The following is a 25,615-nucleotide window of genomic DNA, read 5'->3' as shown; positions in this document are numbered from 1 at the left end:
GAAAATGATAATTGTGCACAACTTCAACATTGAACTTCAATGAACTGAATGATGAGGATGAAGAAGGTGATTGATTTTAGAACAATGGTGTAAGAATTGCTATTCCTCTGTCCTGCACGCACACCTGGAAAATTACACTTATTTTTTGGTTTCTACTTGTAACGATATGCGCTGAGAGTCAGGAAGCAAGTTCAGGGAGTGAGTGTTTTAATAAATAAATGAACATAATACAAAACAAGACACATAACGCACAGACAGGAAACAGAAATAATGACGCCTGGGGAAGGAACCAAAGAGAGTGACTTATATAGGGCAGGTAATCAAGGAAGTGATGGAGTTCAGGTAAGTGATGACGCGCAGGTGCGTGTAACAATGGTGAAAGGTGTGTGCCATAACTAGCAGCTTGGTGACCTAGAGGCCGGAGAGGGAGCACACGTGACACTACTCGTCAGTATTACTTACTAAAACTGTTGTTACACTAAGGTTTTTATCCTAAGATAAACGAAAATGTTCAATCATATTCCATGATATTCTTAAATTCCATGATATTCTTAAATAATCAAGTCGATGGCGCAGTCATATAGCCTCGGCACCTACATAAAGCTGAGTGACTCACTCATTCATGGCTTTGGATCAAAATAAATAAGTACCAACATTCTTTCTGATAGTCTTTAATAAAGAAATATTTTGGTTATCCTGACCTGGACACCATGTATTATAGTCTCTAAAATGAAAAATATTACCACCATCTCTTGTACATGTCATTTTCCATATGGATCAATAATGAATTACTATGGGAATAAATATCACTGAATAACAGAAATATTGGAACAAAGTAGGCTAATGAAGGTAAACAAATTCAGAGGTCAAGCATGGGGACTGGTCTTGATAAATCAATGAGATTTTTATGTTCACTTAATCTCCGTTTGGGTATTGGTTAGACTACAATTAGGATGTGGAAATGTTAGGATTGTTTTGCTCTTACTGTAGTACTGTAGCCTACTCCCGACTGGTCATCTTGTACAGCGCCATTATGGGCTATTAGCAGGACAACTCTTGCAAAGAAGGAGGGTAGGGGGAGAATTGTATCGTCAAATGTTTTTCTTCGTTAGGTTGGCTGTATCACAACTGGCCATGATTGGGAGTCCTATAGGGCGGCGCACAATTGGCCCAGCGTTGTCCAGGTTTGGCCTGTGTAGGCCGTTATTGTAAATAAGAATTTGTTCTAAACTGACTTGAATAAAGGTCACGTTGTACAGCGCCATATTTTCCTAACGGAAACCCTGGGTTTCATTTTTTATTGGAATAGAAACACCATAATTTTAATCAAATTAATTAAGATATATTTCTTAAAATCAATCCCATATATTATGTTCTTACAAAAAAAGGTTTTAAATTCTTTTGTACAGCCAATAACTTTCGGTTATGCGAAAATGAAATTATCTCCAAAATATTGATAAGTAACTCCCTTGTGTCCTCCTCCCAGAGTGCTAAGAACCTTGGCGTGATCCTGGACAACACCCTGTCGTTCTCCACTAACATCAAGGCGGTGACCCGATCCTGTAGGTTCATGCTCTACAACATTCGCAGAGTACGACCCTGCCTCACACAGGAAGCGGCGCAGGTCCTAATCCAGGCACTTGTCATCTCCCGTCTGGATTACTGCAACTCGCTGTTAGCTGGGCTCCCTGCCTGTGCCATTAAACCCCTACAACTCATCCAGAACGCCGCAGCCCGTCTGGTGTTCAACCTTCCCAAGTTCTCTCACGTCACCCCGCTCCTCCGCTCTCTCCACTGGCTTCCAGTTGAAGCTCGCATCCGCTACAAGACCATGGTGATTGCCTACGGAGCTGTGAAGGAAACGGCACCTCCATACCTTCAGGCTCTGATCAGGCCCTACACCCAAACAAGGGCACTGCGTTCATCCACCACTGGCCTGCTGGCCCCCCTACCTCTGAGGAAGCACAGTTCCCGCTCAGCCCAGTCAAAACTGTTCGCTGCTCTGGCACCCCAATGGTGGAACAAGCTCCCTCACGACGCCAGGACAGCGGAGTCAATCACCACCTTCCGGAGACACCTGAAACCCCACCTCTTTAAGGAATACCTAGGATAGGATAAAATAATCCTTCTAACCCCCCCCCCCCCCCCCCCCTCAAATATTTAGATGCACTATTGTAAAGTGGTTGTTCCACTGGATATCAATATCATAAGGTGAATGCACCATTTTGTAAGTCGCTCTGGATAAGAGCGTCTGCTAAATGACTTAAATGTAAATGTAATATTGTTCATGTTTTCAAACACTTGTTTTAGCAGGACAATAGACATGATGTGGTCCCAAAAACACCTCTCTGACATAGGGTCCAGCATATCTCTTGCTGATGTCATTGAATGTCTGTGTTTAAGTAGTATTTTAGTATTTTGATACTTTGTGCAAGGCAAATGATCAGCATTAAAAACTTTGTGGATGGGGCCTCCTGAGTAGCGCAGCGGTCTAAGACACTGCATCGCAGTGCAAACTGAATTGCTACAGATGCTGGTTCGATACCCGTGCCGGCCGCAACCAGGAGACCCATGTGGCAACGCACAATTGGCCCAGCGCCGGCCGGGATGTCCTTGTCCAAAAAATAGGCACAGTGGGCTTTTGGTTTCTCTCCCTCTAAAAAATACTCCCAAATGCAATGTCCCAAGAAGGAAGTCACCATACTTGAATAAGAAATATAGCTAGTTATGCAAGTTTTGCACACCAACAGATGGAAAAAAACCTACACCAGTCGAGCAATTCATTTCAACAACAATCTTCATTTAATTTGACTTTACAAACAACAAGAGGGCTTAATTGGAGTCTATTTCTTCGGAGCCTAAATCTATGTAAAATAACTTAACTGGCTGAGGTAGTCTATGAGGATTAACAGCCTTAACAGGCAAATAGAAGTATGCTTTTTTTATTAGGCCTACTTTCAATTTCAACTAGTCAAAAATGTAGCATCCTACATAAAACATTAATTTAAAGAAAAAAAGGCTGTCTGTGTCGGTATAGCCTGCTCTTGTAACAACAGAACAAACAGAACATACTGTCAGTTTGAGATGGAAATATCCCTGGATAAGCTCTCACAATAATATTACTATTTACTAAATACAGTCATATAGGCCACTAAGTTACTTATTCAATAAGAAAAGTTGCATTTCCCCTCGGATACAATCTTGTGGATATCTGGTTTGATGGATGGATGTGATTTTGATGTGCAGGCTGACTTACAGTTGAAGTCGGAAGCTTACATACACTTAGGCTGGAGTCATTAAATCTCGTTTTTAACTACTCCACAAATTTCTTGTTAACAAACTATAGTTTTGGCAAGTCGGTTAGGACATCTACTTGGTGCATTTTTCCAACAATTTACAGACAGATTATTTCACTTATAATTCACTGTATCACAATTCCAGTGGGTCAGAAGTTTACATACACTAAGTTCACTGTGCCTTTAAACAGCTTGGAAAATTCCAGAAAATGATGTCATGGCTTTAGAAGCTTCTGATAGGCTAATTGACATCATTTGAGTCAATTGGAGGAGTATTTGTGGATGTATTTCATGGCCTACCTTCAAACTCACGGCCTCTTTGCTTAACATCATGGGAAAATCAAAAGAAATCAGTTAAGACATCAGAAAAAAATTGTAGACCACCACAGGTCTGGTTCATCCTTGGGAGCAATTTCCAAACGCCTGAAGGTACCACGTTCATCTGTACAAACAATAGTACGCAAGTGTAAACACCATGGGACCACGCAACCGTCATACTGCACAGGAAGGAGACGCGTTCTGTCTCCTAGAGATTAACGTACTTTCGTACAAAGGACCTTGTGAAGATGCTGGAGGAAACAGGTACAAAATTATCTATATCCACAGTAAAACGAGTCCTATATCAACAAAACCTGAAAGGCCGCTCAGCAAGGAAGAAGCCACTGCTCCAAAACCGCCATAAAAAAGCCAGACTACTGTTTGCAACTGCACATGGGGACAAAGATCGTACTTTTTGGAGAAACGTCCTCTGGTCTGATGAAACAAATATAGAACTGTTTGGCCATAATTACCATTGTTATGTTTGGAGGAAAAAGGGGAGGCTTGCAAGCCGTAGAACACCATCCCAACCATAAAGCACTGGGGTGGCAGCATCATATTGTGGGGGTGCTTTGCTGCAGGAGGGACTGGTGCACTTCACATAATAGATGGTATCATGAGGATGGAAGATTATGTGGATATATTGAAGCAACATCTCAAGACATCAGTCAGGAAGTTAAAGCTTGGTCGCAAATGGGTCTTCTAAATGGACAATGATCTCAAGCATAATTCCAAAGTTGTGGCAAAATGGCTTAAGTCAAGTCAAGGTATTGGAGTGTCCATCACAAAGCCCTGACCTCAAACTCATAGAAAATTGGTGGACAGAACTGAAAAATTGTGCGAGCAAGGAGGCCTACAAACCCGACTCAGTTAAACCAGCTCTGTCAGGAGGAATGGGCCAAAATTCACCCAACTTATTGTGGGAAGATTGTGGAAGGCTACCCAAAACTTTTGACCCAAGTTAAACAATTTAAAAGCAAAGCTACCAAATACTAATTGAGTGTATGTAAACTTCTGACCCACTGGGAATGTGATGAAAGAGATAAAAGCTGAAATAAATCACTCATTCTCTTTATTATTCTGACATTTCACATTCTTAAAATAAAGTGGTGATCCGAACTGACCTAAAACAGGGAATTTTTAATAGGATTAAATGTCAGGAATTGTGAAAAACTGAGTTTAAATGTATTTGGCTAAGGTGTATGTAAACTTCTAACTTCAACTGTATGTGAAAGCCGGTTCCTGCTGTGAGTCTATATTGCGTTCATAGAGGAAAATGAGGACTCTTAGGTTTATGTCGATCCAAACATTGTTAGCACATAAAATGCAAGTTTCTTTATTGTGCTGTATTCCTCTGAGCATGCCACCCACAACGCACACAGGGATTCGGCACTCCTGAGCGCATCCCTGATTTGGCTCAATGATGAGCTTTGAGGGCACTATGATGTTGAACGCTGAGCTGTAGTCTATGAACAGCATTCTCAAATAGGTGTTTATTTTGTCCGGGTTTGAAAGGGCAGTGTGGAGTGCAATAAAGATTGCATCATTTGTGGATCTGTTGGGGCGGTATGTAAATTGGAGTGGGTCTAGGATTTTGGGATGATGGTGTTGATGTGAGCCATGACCAGCCTTTCAAAGCCCTTCATGGGTACCGGCATGAGTGCTACGGGTCGGTAGTCATTTAGGAAGGTTACCTTAGCATTCTTGGGCATAGGGACTATGGTGGTCTACTTGAAACATGTAAGTATTACAGACTCAGTCAAGGAGAGGTTGAAAATGTCAGTGAAGACACTTGCCAGTTGGTCAGCGCATGCTCTGAGCACACGTCCTGGTAATCCGTCTGGCCCTGCGGCCTTGTGAATGTTGACCCGTTAAAATGTCTTACTCACATCGGCTATGGAGAGCGTGATCACACAGTCGTCCAGAACAGCTGGTGCTCTCATGCATGCTTCAGTGTTGCTTGCCTTGAAGCGCGCATAGAAGTCATTTCTTATATGCGTCCGGATTAGTGTCCAGCTTGTTGAAAGAGGCAGCTCTAGCCTTTAGCTCAGTGCGGATGTTGCCTGTTATCCATGGCTTCTAGTTGGGATACTTTATTTCACCCTAACTCTTGCTCATTAATTTAGCATCTCACTCCAAATTGTGTCCAAATGGCTTTTTGAAGGACTTTGTCCTCCCAGAGTCCCAGTGCCAATAAATAGAAACCATCAATAATAAATATCTGTTAAGAGAAAAGTTCTGATGCCAAACCAAAATGCTGGCTTTTGGGCTGTACAAATCAGTGGCCCTGTGTAGGTGTTTTATTTATAACAACTATCAATAATTTACAATAGTGGCCTTATTTGTTTTACCCATACACTGTATGTTGTGTTCCAGATAAATATTTAAGAATATAACATTTGGCCATTGACAACCAGTGTTGAAAAGTCTTACCTGTAAAGACTACTTAAAGTGGGTATTGAGTTGCATGAAGTTGCATCTTGCACTCGAATCAATCCACATGGAAAGATATGCCGTTCGTACTTAAACATAATCAAATCAATTGCCGAAAATTGAAAAAGGAACTCACGTAAGGTACAGACTCCAGAGTATCCGTGTTGACAATTATTGGGGCGGGACTCGCCTGAAAAAGAGAGAAAAAGGGGGAGAGAAAGATAAGAAAAAGCAAGAGAAGCCTGGACCCACCAGTGTCCTACTTTCTATAAATGGATCCAAAGGACAGCTTCTGGATCATGTGGTGACTTCACCCTGTATCATGAAGAATTCCAGAGCCTTTCTCCAGACGCTAGTGTCGTCGGGAAAGTATTCAGACCCCTTGACTTTTTCCAAATTTTGTTACGTTACAGTTAAAATCTTTACCCCCATTTTCTCCTTAATTTCGTGATTACGATCTTGTCTCATCGCTCCAACTCCCCAACGGGCTCAGAAGAGGCGAAGGTCGAGTCATGCGTCCTCCAAAACATGACTCCCCCAAACCGCGCTTCTTAACACCTGCTCGCTTAACCCGTAAGCCAGCCGCACCAATGTGTCGGAGAATACACCTTTCAATTGACGACCAAAGTCAGCCTGTAGTAGTCGCTAGACCACGATGAGCCAAGTCAAGCCCCCCGGCCATACCCTTCCCTAACCCGGATGACGCTGGGCCAATTGTGCGCCGCCCTATGGGACTCCCGGTCACGGCCGGTAATGACAGGCTGGGATCGAACCCCAAGCTGTAGCGAAGCCGCAACACTGTGATGCAGTGCCTTAGACCTCTGTGCAACTCGGGAGGCCGGTTACAGCCTTATTCTAAAATGGATTAAATATCTTTTTTTTTTTACAAATCTACACACAATACCCCATAATGACAAAGTGAAAACAGGTTTTAGAAATGTTTGCAAATTTATTAAAAACAACAAACAGAAATACCTTATTTACATAAGTATTCTGACCCTTTGCTATGAGACTTGAAATTGAGCTAAGATTCGTCCTGTTTCCATTGATCATCTTTGAGCTGTTTCTACAACTTGAATGGAGTCCACCTCTGGTAAATTCAATTGATTGGACATGATTTGGAAAGGCACAGACCTGTCTATATAAGGTCCCACAGTTGACAGTGCATGTCATAGCAAAAACCAAGCCATGAGGTCGAAGGAATTGTCCATAAAGCTCTGAGACAGGATTGTGTCTAGGCACAGATCTGGGGAAGGCATCCCTGTATTTGGAGAGATTCTCCCATTCTTCACTGCAGATCATCTCAAGCTATGTCAGGTTGGATGGGGAGCGTCGCTGCACAGCTACCTTCGCCCTAGTCTGAGGTTCCTGAGCACTCTGGAGCAGGTTTTCATCAACGATCTCTCTGTACTTTGCTCCGTTCATCATCTTTCCCTTGACTCTGACTAGTCTCTCAGTCCCTGCTGCTGAAAAACATCCCATCAGCATGATGCTGCCACCATCATGATTCACCGTAGGTTACCTCCAGACGTGACGCTTGGAATTCAGGCCAAAGAGTTCAATCTTGGTTTCATCAGAGTCCTTTAGGTGCCTTTTGGCAAACTCCAAGTGGGCTGTCATGTGCCTTTTACTGAGGAGTGGCTTCCATCTGGCCACTCTAACATTTACATTTACATTACATTTAAGTCATTTAGAAGACGCTCTTATCCAGAGCGACTTACAAATTGGTGCATTAACCTTATGATATCCAGTGGAACAACCACTTTACAATAGTGCATCTAAATCTTTTAAGGGGGGGGGGGGTTTAGAAGGATTACTTTATCCTATCCTAGGTATTCCTTAAAGATCTCTGCATCTGGAGTGCTGCAGAGATGGTAGTCCTTCTGGAAGGTCACCTCCCTGACCAAGGCCCTTCTCCTTTGATTGCTCAGTTTGGCCGGGCGGCCAGCTCTAGGAAGAGTCTTGGTGATTCCAAACTTCTTCCATATAAGAATAATGGAGGCCACTGTTTCTTGGGGTCCTTCAATCCTGCAGACATTTTTTGGTACACTTCCCCAGATTTGTGCCCCAACACAACGGACAATTCCTTTGACGGACATGGCTTGGTTTTTGCTCTGACATGCACTGTCAACTGTGTGCCTTTCCAAATCATGTCCAATCAATTGAATTTACCACAGTTGGACTCCAATCAAGTTGTAGAAATATCTGAAGGATGATCAATGGAAACAGGATGCACCTGAGCTCAATTTCGAGTCTCATAGTATAGGGTCTGTAAATAAGGTATTTCTGTTTTTTATTTGTAATAAATTTGCAAAAAAATCTAAAAACCTGTTTTTGCTTTGTCATTATGGGGTATTGTGTGTAGATTAATGAGGAAAGCATTGAATTAATTAATTTTAGAATAAGTCTGTAACGTAACAAAATGAGGAAAAAGTGAAGGGGTCTGAATACTTTCCGAATGCACTGTATTTGCAGGTCTTTGGCAGCCAGATACTTCTAAGCAATAAGATGGCTCCACATTAGCTTCCAATAGCCTTTCCGGGGCTCACTCTAACAGAATGCCCTGAAAGGGAAAGGCTGGCTCAGGCAAGTGATTCCGGTGTCTTTCAGCCTTTTCTACTAATAATTCAGTCAAACCTTTCGATGTTTCCATCAAACAAAGCTCCTTCATATTTTTACACAAAAGCAAATTGTTTGGAGCAGGTAAACTGATGTGTGTGTGTGTGTGTGTGTGTTCGAGGTGGAATGGTGTTTGTGGGTAAATCAATATCTTTGATTGAGACACTTTCTGCTTACAGTGCACTGCTGCTAATTGACTTCATAGATTCTCAACCACACAATCTCTCTCAATCAGGGAGAGGAAGGACGAGAGAGAGAGAGCATGTGTGTATGTGTGCATGCACGTGTGCAAAGAGAAAAGGAGAGAGGAAGATTGATTTGAGTGCATTTAAATGCACAGCACTCAAAGAAATCAATTGAGGCGCTATTCAGGATTATGATTATTATTCAAAGGCAGTTTATATTTAACCGGCAGAAAATGAATGTAAACCTTTATGCCTTTCCAGGAATACTAGTCTCAATGTATGTTGTTAATTAGTTCACTGTTAATACAATCCCCCCCAAAATTGTGCAAGTCAGTCAAGCATTCACTGCAGACAAAAAACGTATGATGCAAAATGCTCTCATATGACGCACAACACATGCATCATCGTAAGAGTTTTTGCTTTGTACTGCAAGTGCTCCATGTTGTAAACTTTTTGGGGACTCCATAAAACCACAAGGGTCTAGGTTACACTATGTGTAAAGGAGTGAGGAGCTAGATTTTCCCTATGCAATATTCATCGTAATGTCACACACACACACACACACACACACACACACACACACACACACACACACACACACACACACACACACACACACACACACACCACGCTTGGTACTCAACATGTGTGCAAGTATAAGTCATGTGCACACATCTGAATACATGCAGTACATACAGGGTACAGACACTGTACTATTGCGTGACGGCATTTCCAACCCATTTTTGTCTTCCTCTCTTGACAATGGTGCACACTGACATCAGTTCTTTCAGAGAAGCATATTAAGTCTGAGGCCCTATCTACATTTCCTGTGATTCCTCGCATCCCATCTCCTCACCTCCTTCTCAACCGTATTGGAGGATATGATCCAAAGTCCCTCCCTCCAATGTGTTTTGAGAAGGATGCAAGGAGAGATGATGCGAGGAACCGAGGAAAGACGAATTCAAAAAGAGCCTGAACCTCCAACAAACGGGACTGATCGGGATTCACTGTGGGGAGTCTGGTCTGATCCACATCTGGGGTTAATTAGGTGTTAATAACTACAATACACAGAGCATGTTAATTACAAGTCTAACACCGCATCCCAAATGGCACCCTATTCCCTTTAAAGTGCACTACTTATGAACAGGTTCCATCAGGGTCTATTTAAAAGTACTGCACTACATAGGGAGTAGGATACAATTTGTATTGCATAAGAACCCTTTTAGCTATCGGAATTCCACCTCAAATGTGTAAAACATGCAATAACTTGGCAATATCACGAAGCCCCTCTGTCTGTGGATTACTGACGATTAGTTGGGGATGAAATGTGAAAATGTTTCTGCTGAAGACGGCTGCAACCCAAATGGCTCCCATAGGGCTCTGGTCAAAAGTTGTGCACTATATGGAATAGGGTGCCATTTGGGATGCAGACAACTTCTTATATTTGACTGCACAATGTAGCAGAATATATCAACAACTATTTCAACCACTTATGCTGCCAATGATTTAGCCTTTCACTGTTCACCTAGGCAACAAATGTACGTGAACATTTTCAATGCCTTCAGAAAGTATTCATGCCTCTTGTAACACACATTTTGTTGTGCTACAGCATGAATTCCAAATGGCTTAAATTAACAAGATTCTCACCCATCTACACACAATGCCCCATAATGACAAAGTGAAAACATGCTTTTAGAAATTGTAGCAAATTTATTGTAAAAGAAAAACAGAAATATCTCATTTACATAAGTATTCACACCCAAGTCAATACTTTGTAGAAGCACCTTTGGCAGCAATTAAAGCTCTGTCTTTCTGGGTAAGTCTCTAAGAGCTTTTCACAGCTGGATTGTGAAAATGTTCCATTATTCTATTCAAAATTCTACATGGTCTGTCAAATTGGTTGCTGATCATTGCTAGACAACCATTTCCAGGTCTTGCCATAGATTTTCAAGTAGATTTAAGTCAAAACTGTAACTCGACCACTCAAGAACATTCACTGTCTTGTTGGTAAGCAACTCGAGTGTAGATTTGGCCTTGTGTTTTAGGTTATTTTCCTGCTGAAAGGTGAATTAATCTCCCAGTGTCTGGTGGAAAGCAGACAGAACCAGGTTTTCCTCTAGGATTTTGCCTGTGCATAGCTCCATTCTGTTTATTTTTTATCCTGGAAAAACTCCCCAGCCCTTAATAATTACAAGCATACCCATAGCATGATGCAGCCACCACTATGCTGATAAATATGGAGAGTGGTACTCAGTAATGTGTTGTATTGGATTTGCCCCAAACATAACACATTGTATTCAGGACAAAAAGTGAATTGGTTTGCCACATTTCTTGCAGTATTACTTTAGAACCTTGTTGCAAACAGGATGCATGTTTTGGAATATTTTTTTATTTTGTACAGGCTTCCTTCTATTCACTCTGTCAATTTAGGTTAGTATTGTGGAGTAACTACAATGTTGTTGATCCATCCTTAGTTTTCTCCTATCACAGCCATTCAACTCTGTAACTGTTTTAAAGTCACCATTGGCCTGGTGAAATCCCTGAGAGGTTTCCTTCCTCTCCAACAACTAAGTTAGGAAGGACACCGGTATCTTTGTAGAGAATGGGTGCATTGATACCCCATCCAAAGTGTAATTAATAACCACCATACTCAAAGGGATATTCAATGTCAGCTTTCTTTATTTTTACCCATCTACCAACAGGTGCCCTTCTTTGCGAAGCATTATAAAACCTCCCTGGTCTTTGTGGTTGAATCTGTGTTTGAAATTCACTGCTTGACTAAGGGACCTTACAGATAATTGTATGTGTGGGGTACAGAGATGATGTAGTCGTTCAAAAATCATGTTAAACACTTTTATTGCACACAGAGTGAGTCCATGCAACTTAAAATGTGACGTGTTAAGCAACGTTTTACTCCTGAACTTATTTAGGCTTGCCATAAAGTTGTTCAACACTTATTGACTCAAGACATTTCAGCTTTTCATTTTTAATTCATTTGTCCAAAAAAATAAAAACATAATTCCACGTTGACATTAGGCCAGTGACAAAAAAAAGTCTAAATTGTATCTATTTTAAATTTAGGCTGTGACACAACAAAATGTGCAAAAAGCCAACTGATGTGAATACTTTCTGAAGGCACTGCACTGCACATGTCATGTCCGCTGGTGCTGATCAAAAAATAACAAAGGGGAAACTTTATCCTGTCAGACATATCTTAAGCTGTTACTTTAGTATGGGATGTTGAGAACCCTGTACTCCAATTTCTCAGTGCAGCCTCGTGCTCCAGTTCATTTTTGCTCAATAATTTAAGGGTGAACTTCTCTATGTGTAGTGCCCCATGCATAGAAATAACAAATCTATAATTTACAAGAATTTGTTCACATGTAAAAACAGTCAACAACAAAAGCAGATAAAGAGAAGGAGAACAAGAGAGAGATTGAGAGAGGGGGAAATAGAGGGAGAGCTATATCAAGGTTGCAGCAAAGAAACAAAGTTGTGGTCGGTCTTGGAGAATGGTTTAAATGATGGTGGGAAGAGAAAGGTAGTCCCAAATCAGTGTAGTCCCTCTTGGATTTGACTTTTTTTTCATGTTTATTTAACTAGGCAAGTCAGTTAAGAACAAATTCTTATTTACAATGACGGCCTAGGAACAGTGGGGCAGAAAGACAGATTTTTACCATGTCAGCTCTGGGATTCGATCTAGCAACCTTTCGGTTACTGGCCCAACGCTCTAACCACTAGACTACCTGCTGCCCCCTTGGATAAGGGTAAGCCCATCAGAAGACAAGGTGAAATAAGTACTGTTGCTTACACTAATCCAATCCCTTCAGGAGTGCCCGGGGAGGAGAGTCTACCCAGCAAACAGGGAACCTTCCCAGAACATTAGCTAAGATTCCCATTAAGTTCTAGTTAGGGTTTTCTTACATTAGGAAGGTAACATCCCAAAAACATTCAAATGTTTTTGATGAAAACATTTTTGGGGAGAAAATGATTTTAATGAAATATCCTTAGAATGTTCTTCTAACGTTCACAAACATTTTGTGCACAAAATTTGTAACAACCACCACAGAACATTCTCATTAGGTTTCCAGGTAATGTAATAACACAATTTAACAGTAATGTTTTTAGGACATTGCCGCAACAAAATGTGAAAGCAACAGAAATGGTTCTGAGAAAACATTACGGTAACGTTCTGCTAATGTTGATGGAGAAAAACACCCATAACAACAGGCAGGGAATATTCCCAAAAATGCTCTCATAAAGGTATAGTGGGATGTTATGACATGATTGTTCCAATAACGCTCCATAAACATTCTTCAGCAATCATGTCTCGATTCAATGAAATTGTTTCTGAGAAAACATTACTGGAACGTCCCGCTAACAGTAAAGGAGATGTCATCTGAGACACCTACAGTATAACAAGATTGACAATCTCTTTTACAAGAGAGACCTAGCCACAATACAGCACACAAAGTTGTACACACATTTACAACATAAAACACAAAGCACTACAGTTTAAAAAACATACATTTACACATTGAACAGCAAGATCTTTTGGGAAAGTGTGGCGCAACTAGGGGTCAAAACATTGACAGCCCCCCCCCCCCCCCCCCCCCCCCCCACTTAATTTTCCATCATAGTGTTTAGGCTAGCTTTCAACTAATTTAAAGGGACAAGCCTGTGTAATTTCAGGACCTTTTGAAGCGCATTCCAACCAGAAGGCGTAGAGAACTGGAAAGCTTTTTTCCCTAGCTCTGTACCGGCCTCAACAAACACAATCATGTGAGCGCAGGCAATAGTTTTAATTGGAGCTGTCTCAATACGGCCTTATAAAATAAAAACGTACCACTGATTTAATCTCCGATGAACTAAGGAAGGCCGACCCACTCTCGGGTACAGTGATGTGTGAGCGCTTTGGAGTTAGTAACAACCCTCGGCAACCCAAACCTCACTCCCTGTACACAGGTATCTTCACCACTGAACTAAAAACTGATATGGTGAATCCCCTTCTGAAGAAAAGTAATCTAGAATCTTCATCTTTTAGCAATTTCCGGCCAATCTCCAACCTATTCTTAACAAAATTATGGAGAAATTGGTTTTCAAACAGCTAAAGAATTTAAGTGCCAAATGTATTTTTGTAAAATTCCAATCTGGTTTTCAGGCCCACCACAGCACAGAGACAGCTGGTGGTAAATTATCTTAGAGCCAACACAGATGCCAAACAGCATCCCAGAGTCGCCTCTTCACTGTTGACGTTGAGACTGGTGTTTTGTGGGTACTATTTAATGAAGCTGCCAGTTGAGGGCTTGTGAGGCATCTGTTTCTCAAACTAGACACTAATATACTTGTCCTCTTACTCAGTTAGGCCTCCCACTCCTCTTTCTATTCTGGTTAGAGCCAGTTTGCGTTGTTCTTTGAAGGGAGTAGTACACAGCGTTGTACGAGATCTTCAGTTTCTTGGCAATTTGTCACATGGAATAGCCTCCATGTCTCAGAACAAGAATAGACTGACGAGTTTCAGAAGAAAGTCTTTGTTTCTAGCCATTTTGAGCCTGTAATCGAACCCACAAATGCTGATGCTCCAGATACTCAACTAGTCTAAAGAAGGCCAGTTTTATTGCTTCTTTAATCAGCACTACAGTTTTCAGCTGTGCTAACATAATTGCAAATGGGTTTTCTAATGATCAATTAGCCTTTTAAAATGATAAACTTGGATTAGCTAACACAACGTGCCATTGGAACACAGGAGTGATGGTTGCTAATAATGGACCTCTGTACGCCTATATAGATATTCCATAAAAAATCTGCTGTTCCAGCTACAATAGTCCTTTACAACATTAACAATGTCTATACTGTATTTCTGATCATTTTGATGTTATTTTAATGGTCAAACATTTTTGCTTTTCTTTCAAAAACAAGGACATTTCTAAGTGACCCCAAACATTTGAACAGTAGTGTATGTACAATAAATGTCTAATACATTGTCATGTGTTTCTACATGGATTGTTGTACAATAAACTTCCTCACCAGTAAGACAACACTAACACATTAAAGAAACATTAATGTGCTGTTCAACATGTCATTTTGTCATTCTGGGAGCATAGGAATAACATTCAAAGAACATTGAGAGAATGTTTTGTGCACACATATAAAAACATTTACAAGAATGTCATCACAACTGGACTGATCTCGTGTCATATCCCCACAATGTTCCCACAACCTTAAAGAAATATTTTAGGAACTTTTAACATCAGGTGAATGTTTTTTTTCAACCTAATAGAAACATTGTAATCATCAGCACAACTGGACAGTTTTGTGTTTTGGGAACAAACTGTATCTTGTCATATCACCACAAAGTTACCCCAAACTTAAGATATTTGTCATAACAAATGTGATGTCCCCACAATTTTCCCACCATACTGTTCCCACAACCTAATGAAATATTCTGAGAACCTTTAGAAAACTGACTAAATGTGTTCTGGGAACGTTCCTGCAACGACAGGCGAATGTTTTATACATTGTATAATCATCAGCACAACTAGACAGTTTTTGTGCTATGACAAGATTTGCCGTAACCTAACAAATGTTCTGGGAACTTTCACAGAACCAATTTTGGTTTGCTGGGTAGGGGGTGATTTGGGATTCAGGGGTAGAGAGAGGAGTAGAGATGAAATGAGAGTGGAGCACAGTAAAAGAGGAGAGGACAATATAGCAAATGAGAGATTAGTGATACAGAGAAAAAAGGTCCCATTTGGGATGCAACCATTCTCTGTTCAGCTCCATATATCAACGGGAAACCCTAGTAAAACTCGAGTGCTGCATTGCCTCATTGAAATACTGTAGCCTTGTTGATGGATGTTCCGACATTATTTGCTCTTGGCACACATCCCCATGGCAATTTCAGTCGTGCTACGGTTGCACAAACATTATTCATCGGACCAGTAAGCATGCATTGCATAAAGGTTTAAAGCAAACCTTTACTAGACGTCACGCATGATCCCATTGTAATTACCAAGATTGGTTATGTATTTGGAATTGGGAAGTTATATTTGTTATGGTTTGAATATTTATGTTATGGCATAGTGCCTTATTTGTCAATGACAAATAGACAACCAGTGTCATATCTGACACTGTTTTAGACCAATTTTTCCCATAGGGAACTCCAACACTGACCCTTTACTATACTGAACAAAAATATAAACACAACATATAAAGTGTTGGTCCCATGTTTCATGAGCCAAAATAAAAGATCCCAGAAATGTTCCATTTGCACAAAAAGCTCTCAAATTTGTGCACACATTTGTTTACATCCCTGTTAGTGAGCATTTCTCCTTTGCCAAGGCAATCCATCCACCTGGTGTGGCATATCAAGAAGCTGGTTAAACAGCATGATCATTAAACAGGTGCACCTTGTGTTGGGGACAATGAAAGGCCGCTCTTTAAAATGTGCAGTTTTGTCACACAACACAATGCCACAGATGTCTCAAGTTTTGAGGGAGCGTGCAATTGGCATGCTGACTGCAAGAATGTCCAATAGAGCTGTTTCCAAATAATTTTATGTTAATTTCTCTACCATAAGCCACCTCCAGCGTCATTTTAGAGAATTTGGCAATATGCCCAAACGGACTCACAACCGCAGATCACGTGTAACCACGCCAGCCCAGGACCTTCACATCCGGCTTCTTCACCTGCGGGATGGTCTGAGACCAGACACCCGGACAGCTGATGAAACTGAGGAGTATTTCTGTCTGTAATAAAGCCCTTTTGTGTCTGATTGGCTGGGCATGGCTCCCAAGTGCCCCTGCCCAGTCATGTGAAATCCATAGATTAAGGCCTAATTCATTTACTTCAATTGACTGACTTCCTTACATGAACTGTAACTCAGTAAAATCGTTTGAAATTGTTGCATGTTGCATTTATATTTTTGATCAGTATAGTTGAAAAGACATCATTTCAACCAGTTATGTCATTGAAATTACGTCTTTTCAGCCAGTTTTACTCACTGAGATTGTGCCACTTCTCCGCTCAGGAAGTGAGAACCACAATCAGTCTCATTCCTCTCTTTAATAACCTTGGTCAATACACTACAATACTGCACCTGGGAGCAAAAGACATTGAACCCTGTTTGCCAATACCATTAAATGACATGGTCTCATTCAGAAGTTTAGATTTAAAAAGATGTTAGGACATGTAAAAAAGCTTATGGTGCAGATAGCAGGCTTGCCAAAGTGTAAACACAGAGCAGCCCGAGAAATAATGCTGCAGTTTCTGTGATTATTATCTGTGTATAATTAAGATTTATTTATATCAATGATTCATATGTGGACCCATTAAAAATGCCAAAATCCGTGTGTGTGTGTGTGTGTGTGTGTGTGTGTGTGTGTGTGTGTGTGTGTGTGTGTGTGTGTGTGTCACAAAGACGCGGGCCTGCACACACACACGCACATGAGTCATGCAAACACACTATATCACAGAAAAATTCAGCAAAAAAAGAAAAGTTCTCTCACTGTCAACTGCGTTAATTTTCAGAAAACCTAACATGTGTAAATATTTATATGAACATAACAAGATTCAACAACTGAGACATAAACTGAACAAGTTCCACAGACATGTGACTAACAGAAATGGAATAATGTGTCCCTGAACGAAGGGGGGGTTAAAATCAAAAGTAACAGTCAGTATCTGGTGTGGCCACCAGCTGCATTAAGTACTGCAGTGCATCTCCTCCTCATGGACTGCACCAGATTTGCCAGTTCTTGCTGTAAGATGTTACCCCACTCTTCCACCAAGGCACCTGCAAGTTCCCGGACATTTCTGGGGGGAATGGCCCTAGCCCTCACCCTCCGATCCAACAGGTCCCAGACGTGCTCAATGGGATTGAGATCCGGGCTCCTCGCTGGCCATGGCAGAACACTGACATTCCTGTCTTGCAGGAAATCACGCACAGAACAAGCAGTATGGCTGGTGGCATTGTCATGCTGGAGGGTCATGTCAGAATGAGCCTGCAGGAAGGGTACCACATGAAGGAGGAGGATGACTTCCCTGTAACGCACAGCGTTGAGATTGCCTGCAATGACAACAAGCTCAGTCCGATGATGCTGTGACACACCGCCCCAGACCATGACGGACCCTCCACCTCCAAATCGATCCTGCTCCAGAGTACAGGCCTCGTTGTAACGCTCATTCCTTCAACGATAAACGCTTACCCCTGGTAAGACAAAACCTCGACTCGTCAGTGAAGAGCACTTTTTGCCAGTCCTGCCTGGTCCAGCGACGGTGGGTTTGTGCCTATAGGCGACGTTGTTGTCGATGATGTCTTGTGAGGACCTGCCTTACAACAGGCCTACAAGCCCTCAGTCCAGCCTCTCTCAGCCAATTCCGGACAGTCTGAGCACTGATGGAGGGATTGTGTGTTCCTGGTGTAACTCGGGCAGTTGTTGTTGCCATCCTGTACCTGTCCCGCAGCTGTGATGTTCGGATGTACCGATCCTGTGCAGGTGTTGTTACACGTGGTCTGTCACTGCGAGGACGTTCAGCTGTCCGTCCTGTCTCCCTGTAGCGCTGTCTTAGGCATCTCACAGTACGGACATTGCAATGTGTTGCCCTGGCCAAATCTGCAGTCCTCATGCCTCCTTGCAGCATGCCTAAGGCACGTTCACGCAGATGAGCAGGGAAACTGGGCATCTTTCTTTTGGTGTTTTTCAGAGTCAGTAGAAAGGCCTCTTTAGTGTCCTAAGTTTTCATAACTGTGACCTTAATTGCCTACCATCTGTAAGTTGTTAGTGTCTTAATGACCGTTCCACAGGTGCATGTTGTTTAATTGTTTATGGTTCATTGAACAAGCATAGGAAACAGTGTTTAAACACTTTACAATAAAGATCTGTGAAGTTATTTGGATTTTTACGAATTATCTTTGAAAGACAGGGTCCTGAAAAAGGGACATTTCTTTTTTTGCTGAGTATAGCTATTCACTTTAACATCACCAAGCTAATGGACTGGGAGGAGAAAGCATTGCTACATTCACATATTATGCAAGAGTGCATCTTTTGAACAGCGCATCCTTAACTCACACATCATTTTAGATGTGATGCCTACTGGGTATCTGCCTGCTCTGGGGTGAAGTTTCCGCTAGGCACAGATCTAGGATCAGCTTCCCCTCCCCAAACTCTAACCATTAGTGGGGAAAAACTAAACTGAACCAAGCTCAAGGTCAGCGACTTTACCCATCTATCTGCCTACAGCTTGCGTCACTCTCTGAGGCAAACCTCACAGAAGCCTCGTTTTTAGAAAACACAGTAAAACAGAGTAATGATTCAGATGAACATCTGACTTAAAATGATTCCTAGCTGCATTTAGTTTAGGCTTTGTCCTCTTGTTAAGACAACGCCTGTTGGCATATTGGCATAGCTACTTAATATTGTAAAGTTCTCCAGCTCTATGCAGCTCCCAGCCAACAACCAAGAAACCTGAAGATTACACAGGGAAGGTATAATCCAAATTCAGCACCTCGGCTTTAGCTCATGAGTGGGTTTGCTGAGACTGCAACTCATTCCCTCCCATACGAAGCCAAGGGGAACACAAACTCTTACACACACACACACACACACACACACAAACCTAACCCTTGCTCCTATACTGCTATATAACAAAATCCCTTCTCAATCTTGTCATCCTAATGGTCCCCTTAGAGCTGCTCTGATCTGGACCATAATGCATGAATGGTTGGTTACCTGGTAGTGGTCCTGCCAGCTCTGACTCTGTGGACAGCCGCATTCTGACCACAGGTCACAGCTGCCTCCTTTGCCGCGGACCACAGAGCGTCCTGGGCTTCTCCAAAAGCTTTCAGAGCGGTTAGCCATAAGACGGCCCCTCTGCCGGGGCAGAGTAGCACCCCCTGAGGCTGAGCCATAGTAGTATCCCTGGGGCGGTTGCTGCTGCCATCCACAATAGCATGGCACCTCTCCACAGCCCCTTCTGTCCATCTCCACAAAGCAGCTCTGCTGTTTGTTCAGGTAGGCAGCAGATATCCTGCCCCGTGCAATCCCTTGCTCCCTCTCTCTTTTTTTCCTCTCTCTTTAAGGTTTCTTGTCTTCCGTGCTCTGTGAACAAGGTGATGCTCGACTCCTCTAATGATAAATTAACAAACGACACTGTTAAGTTGGCAGTGTGTGTGTGTGTTTCCCTGCTTTGAGAGAGAGTGCGTGTGCATGTGTGTGAGTGAGTGGTGACAGAGAGCCTGTACTTCTGTTAGAGACCAGGCATGATAGGAGAGTGAGAGGCAACAACAGCAGCAGCAGCCAAGCAGCAGCTGTGTGTGTGAGAGAGATATAGAAAGAGAGAGATAAGGGGTGGTCAGGGGCAGAGAGAGAAGGTGGAAGAATAACAAAGAGCAGAGATGAAACACAGAGAGAGAGAGAGAGAGAGAGAGAGAGAGCGAGAGAGGGAGAGAGAGAGAGAGAGAGAGAGAGAGAGAGAGAGAGAGAGAGAGAGAGAGAGAGAGAGAGAAGCTGAATTAGAGAGAGAGAGAAGCTGAATTAGAGAGAGGAAAGCTGAATTAGAGAGATAAAAAGAGAGAGAGAGAAGCAGAGATGAGCAAAGAGAGAAGGGGCTGGCTAGGATCTTTTGCGTTGCTGGCCATGTGCTGGCTGGTAGCTCTTTGTCAATAGATGACTCAACCTGCAGCACAACATGACGGCATCCACGAATCCAGGCAGAAGCAGTCTATGCTCCGCACAGCTGGGAATCTGAGACCAGAGCCTGCACTACAAATTGGTTCAGGTGGAGACAGCCTCTCTGTTTTCAATTACAGATGCTTCTGTCTTTCTCTCAACTTGAGTTTCTAACTGGGTTTGATAACATTCCTACCTCTAAACCGCCTCCACCAGGAAACACATGGACTGAATCAAACCCAGATTGAATCATTGTCACTTGTAGTTTGAATGATACATATTTCTCTGTGCATGACTGTAATTCATACGGTAGACTGCATGGCATTGTAGGATTTTCAAATGCTATCTCATAAAATGGTAATAAAGAAAAATGTGTTTTTCTTGTCATTTGGACAATGACAATACATTGTGGAGATTGAAATGCTTCTCAGCACAAGGCATGTAGCCTATCAATCAATGACCAACCACAATACACACTCCATGATTAATAGAATTGAAGTAGATGGCCAAATGATTCATGCATTGGCAAGAATAATGTCACTGGCACTTCCTAATTCAATGAAATGTCTATTTTTTTTATTCCAGCGTTTAATCCAGATTTAATCACAAGCGAAGGGCTTTAGATGGAGTAATTGATGCTAAACCACTCAGGCTAAACTATCCAGCTGCTTTTCGATCAGATTAATGCCCCACACTGACATCTACAACTGCACAAATGTTGAAAACAAGCCGACCACAAAAACCCTACCAGAAATTTCACACCAGATTAAAGGTAGACTCAGCGATATGATGTAGATGCAGAAAATAAACAGCATTGTGGGTCAATTTCCACAACAACTAAGAGCATTGAAGTATGAGGCTCAACTTCCCAGTTGTTTTGGTGCCCTTGCTACAACTTTGAAACAGAGTGACGCGAACCTGAGCACATCCACAGATACTGTGTGGGACTGTGATAGCAAAGTCATGCGAGACACATTTAGTATGATATGTTATGTTTCGTATGGTATGTATTCATTTGTGGATGTCCATCACCCATTTCGTATGATATGTTACGAATTACAATTCATATTACATGTTACGAATTTGCAAACGTACGATATGTTACGAATTAGTAAAACGTACAATATGTTACGGTTTCCTTTTGTCCAGGTTTGAGATTGCGTCATCTGTGACTCTGTTGGGGTGGTTTGCGAATTGGAGTGGGTCTAGGGTATTTGGCATGATGGTGTTGATGTGAGCAATAACCAGCCTTTCAAAGCACTTCATGGCTACCAACGTGAGTGCTACGGGCGGTAATCATTTAGGCACGTTACCTTCACTTTCTTGGGCAAAGGGACTATGGTGGTCTGTTTGAAACATGTAGGTATTACAGACTCGGTCAGGGAGAGGTTGAAAATGTCAGTGAAGACACTTGCCAGTTGGTCCGTGCATGCTTTGAGTACACATCCTGGTAATCCGTCTGGCCCTGCGGCTTTGTGAATGTTGACCTGTTTAAAGGTCTTGCTCACATCGGCTATGGAGAACTTGATCACGCAGTCGTCCGGAACAGCTAGTGCTCTCATGCATGCTTCAGTGTTGTTTTCCTCAAAGTGAGCATAAAAGGCATTTAGCTCATCTGGTAGGCTTGCGTCACTGGGCAGCTCGCGGCTGGGTTTCTCTTTGTAGTCAGTAATAGTTTGCAAGCCCTGCAACATCCGACGAGCATCAGAGCCGGTGTAGTAGGATTCAATCTTAGACTTGTATTGACACTTTGTTTGATGGTTCGTCGGAGGGCATAGTGCGATTTCTTATAAGCGTCCGGATTAATGTCCCGCTCCTTGAAAGCGGCAACTCTAGCCTTTAGCTCAGTGCGGATGTTGCCTGTAATTCATGGCTTCTGGTTGGGAAATGTACGTATGGCCACTGTGGGGATAACGTCGCCGATGCACTTCTTGATGAAGCCGGTGACTGATGTGGTACAGTATACTCCTCAATGCCATTGAATGAATCCCAGAACATATTCCAGTCTGTGCTAGCAAAACAGTCCTGTAGCGTAGCATCCGCGTCATCTGACCACTTCCATATTGAGCGAGTCACTGGTACCTCCTGCTTTAGTTTTTGCTTGTAAGCAGGAATCAGGAAGATATAATGATGGGCTAACATGCTAAGTAATTACAAAGTCGCTAAAAAGTAGTAAGTAGTTGAACAGTTGCTAATTAGCTAAAATGCGGAAGTTGTCCCTGATGAGATTTTGAACTCACAACCTATACGCCCGACCGACCACCCTGCTTTCGTTTTTGCCTTAAGTAACCATCGGACTTATGTAAACATACCAACATATCATACTCATTTCTAGTGTTCCGGGTTTACATTTACTATGTTAAGTCTAGTCTATGAGACCAGGCTGTAATCAGACCCGGTGTCATTGGTGACTGGCTTCTTTCCAGGCAGCCTTTGAGGCTCCGGCAATCCTAACCTTACCCATTAGTAGTGAAAATGCTAACCTGACCCAAGATCAGTGTCTAGAGGCCACTTCACCATACTCCAACTTTGAGAGATAAGCACTACAATGGAGTAGGAGTACCCAGAGCCTACAGAATACTTGATAACAACACAGGACAGAAATACTTCTACATGACAGAGGATTCTCTGAATCCTGGATTTCATTGAGAGGTATCAGATATTCTGTTTCTACATTGATAGGACATTATGGATATCAGTATAACATACTGGTTTCAGAATACGATTATATGGCAATCAAAGTGGCCAAGATTAGGTTTGGTGAATTACATGAACTACAGAGTACACTTGATGGTATAACACTTCCATGGACCAGCACATAATGAATGCATTTATAGTGTCTTCCCAATACAGGTAGCCTACCACTCAACATGCATGCATGCATGCATGCACATACACACACACATTTTTGCAGACCAACTCTAATCTCAATCTGCTGTTTACACTACTAATCCTTTGCACTCTGGATCTATGTCAGCTCGATTTCATCAGATATCCAGGGTGCCTCCCACCAGTGACCTCTCTCCTTTCTCCTGAAATGTAAACTCTTTCACTATTTCCCACAAATCTAAAATCATTGGGCTGGTGGGAGTTTTCACCATATTTCTTATACCAGTCATTTCCTTTCAAATCAGTGAAGGGATGTGAACAAGTGCACATTTATGAAGTAGTGATAATTAGGACATAGCCTCAGTATGCCGTTGCATCAACCAGATAACTCGTCAGCCTTACGTCACATGTTGTTTCCTATTGGATATTGTGCGCTATGTACAGGTATGTTCACATCATTTTTTTATGGAAGGTGTATCGTGTACTTGTTAGTACCTTTCTTTCCTAGATTGCCAATGGTTTTATATGTGCAAGACAATTTACCTCTCAAGGGCAAAAAAAAGTTCTGTCTACCTATAGATTTAGAAATTAAACTGAATGGACACATAATGGACCTTATCCACAAAGCAGCCGTTATGGTTCTGAATCTAGGCTTGAAGGGTAATAATAAAAAGTGCTCCGGAAATAGTGCTGAAATGTTCCTCATTTTTAACCTTTAATTCTGTTATGAAACTGTTATCTACCATATTACACTTTTTTCTTATGCCGAACAGTCCCAGCAAAGTCAAGAAAACGTGACTTCACAATGTGACACGTGGCAATACCAAGGGTGAAAAAGTCAGCTTCCATAGCTGAGAAGCTTCTTTGGTTAAGGTTGACCATTAAAGATGTGGGAGTTACATAATTTCTGCAGGCATTGGTGTCGGTCTCTGCCAGCTCAATGTTTGTGGGGGCTTAATTACATTGCGGAAGGCCTCCTCTTCCACTCTGAGGCTGACAGGAGTGTGAATGGACACTGACTGTGTCTGACAGCATCAGTACTGGGGGAATATCCTGTGGGGTTGACAGCAATGCAAGTCTCAAAACCGGGCCAGAGCTCAGCAATGCCCCCTGCAGGCCTTGTGGAGAGTTTGTTTCACAGAGTAGAGTCACTGTTTTGGCAAGCTAACTTGTTGTGTGAAGAGTGACTAGGAGTGGGGTTAAGTTGCTCCTAGACAATGATCTTGGATCAGTTTCACATTCTCCCCACTAATGGTTAAGGCTCGGATTTGGGGAAGGGGATGCTGGTGCTAGATACACTACATGACCAAAGTATATGGGCACCTGCTCGTCGAACATCTCATTCCAAAATCATGGAATGAGATGTTTGACAGCCTCCACTCTTCTGGGAAGACTTTCCAGTAGATGCCACACAAGCATTAGTGAGGTCGGGCACTGATGTTGGGCGATTAGGCCTGGCTCGCAGTTGTCATTCCAATTCATCCCAAAGGTGTTCGATGTGGTTGAGGTCAGGGCTCTGTGCAGGCCAGTCAAGTTCTTCCGCACCTATCTTGACAATTTCTGTATGGACCTCGCTTTTGTGCATGAGGGCATTGTCATGTACAGAATCGTCTAGAATGCCATTGTATGCTGTAGCGATACGATTTCCTTTCACTTGAACCAAGAGGCCTAGCCTGAACCATGAAAAACAACCCCAGACCATTATTCCTCCTCCACCAAACTTTACAGTTCGCACTATGCATTCGGCAGGTAGCGTTTTTCTGGGATCCGCCAAACCCAGATTCATCACTCCAGAGAACGCGTTTCCACTGCTCCAGAGTCCAATGGCGGCAAGCTTTACACCACTCCAGCAGACTCTTGGCATTGTTCATGGTGATCTTAGGCTTGTGTGTGCCTGCTCGGCCATGGAAACCCATTTCATGAATCTCCCGACTAACAGTTATTGTGCTGACGTTGCTTCCAGAGGCAGTTTGGAACTCGGTAGTGAGTGTTGCAACCGAAGACAGACCTGCTTTTACATGCTACGCGCTTCAGCACTCGGTGGTACCATTTTGTGAGCTTGTGTGGCCTATCACTTCGCGGCTGAGCCATTGTTGCTCCTAGACGTTTCCACTTCACAATAACAGCACTTACAGTTGACCGGAGAAGCTCTAGCAGGGCATACATTTGACGAACTGACTTGTTGGAAAGGTGGCATCCTATGACAATGCCACGTTGAAAGTCACTGAGCTCTTCAATAAGGCCATTCTACTGCCAATGTTTGTCT

At 42.4% G+C, this 25,615-nt stretch overlaps 1 protein-coding gene across 27 annotated transcripts in view; it reads right to left on the bottom strand.

Moving 5' to 3' along the window:
* The window catches only part of dlg2 (discs, large homolog 2 (Drosophila)), a 405,714-nt gene that overhangs the window by 78,842 nt on the left and 301,257 nt on the right, over nucleotides 1-25,615 (bottom strand). For 25 of the 27 annotated variants that reach the window (XM_082960249.1, XM_082960254.1, XM_082960252.1 and 22 more), the window contains one exon: nucleotides 6,184-6,237. The exons of 1 other annotated variant lie outside the window; for it this stretch is intronic. In XM_082960249.1, coding sequence (XP_082816375.1) covers nucleotides 6,184-6,237 — 54 coding nt within the window. Of the gene's footprint in view, nucleotides 1-6,183; nucleotides 6,238-19,581; nucleotides 20,202-25,615 lie in introns of those variants that run through there. One more of the 27 variants, XM_082960268.1, reaches the window with a different exon arrangement.

The sequence above is a fragment of the Salmo salar genome, chromosome 13 (assembly GCF_965601325.2).
Source record: "Salmo salar chromosome 13, fSalSal1, whole genome shotgun sequence".
NCBI lineage: Eukaryota > Metazoa > Chordata > Actinopteri > Salmoniformes > Salmonidae > Salmo > Salmo salar.
This window is presented reverse-complemented; position numbering and strand designations above follow the sequence as displayed.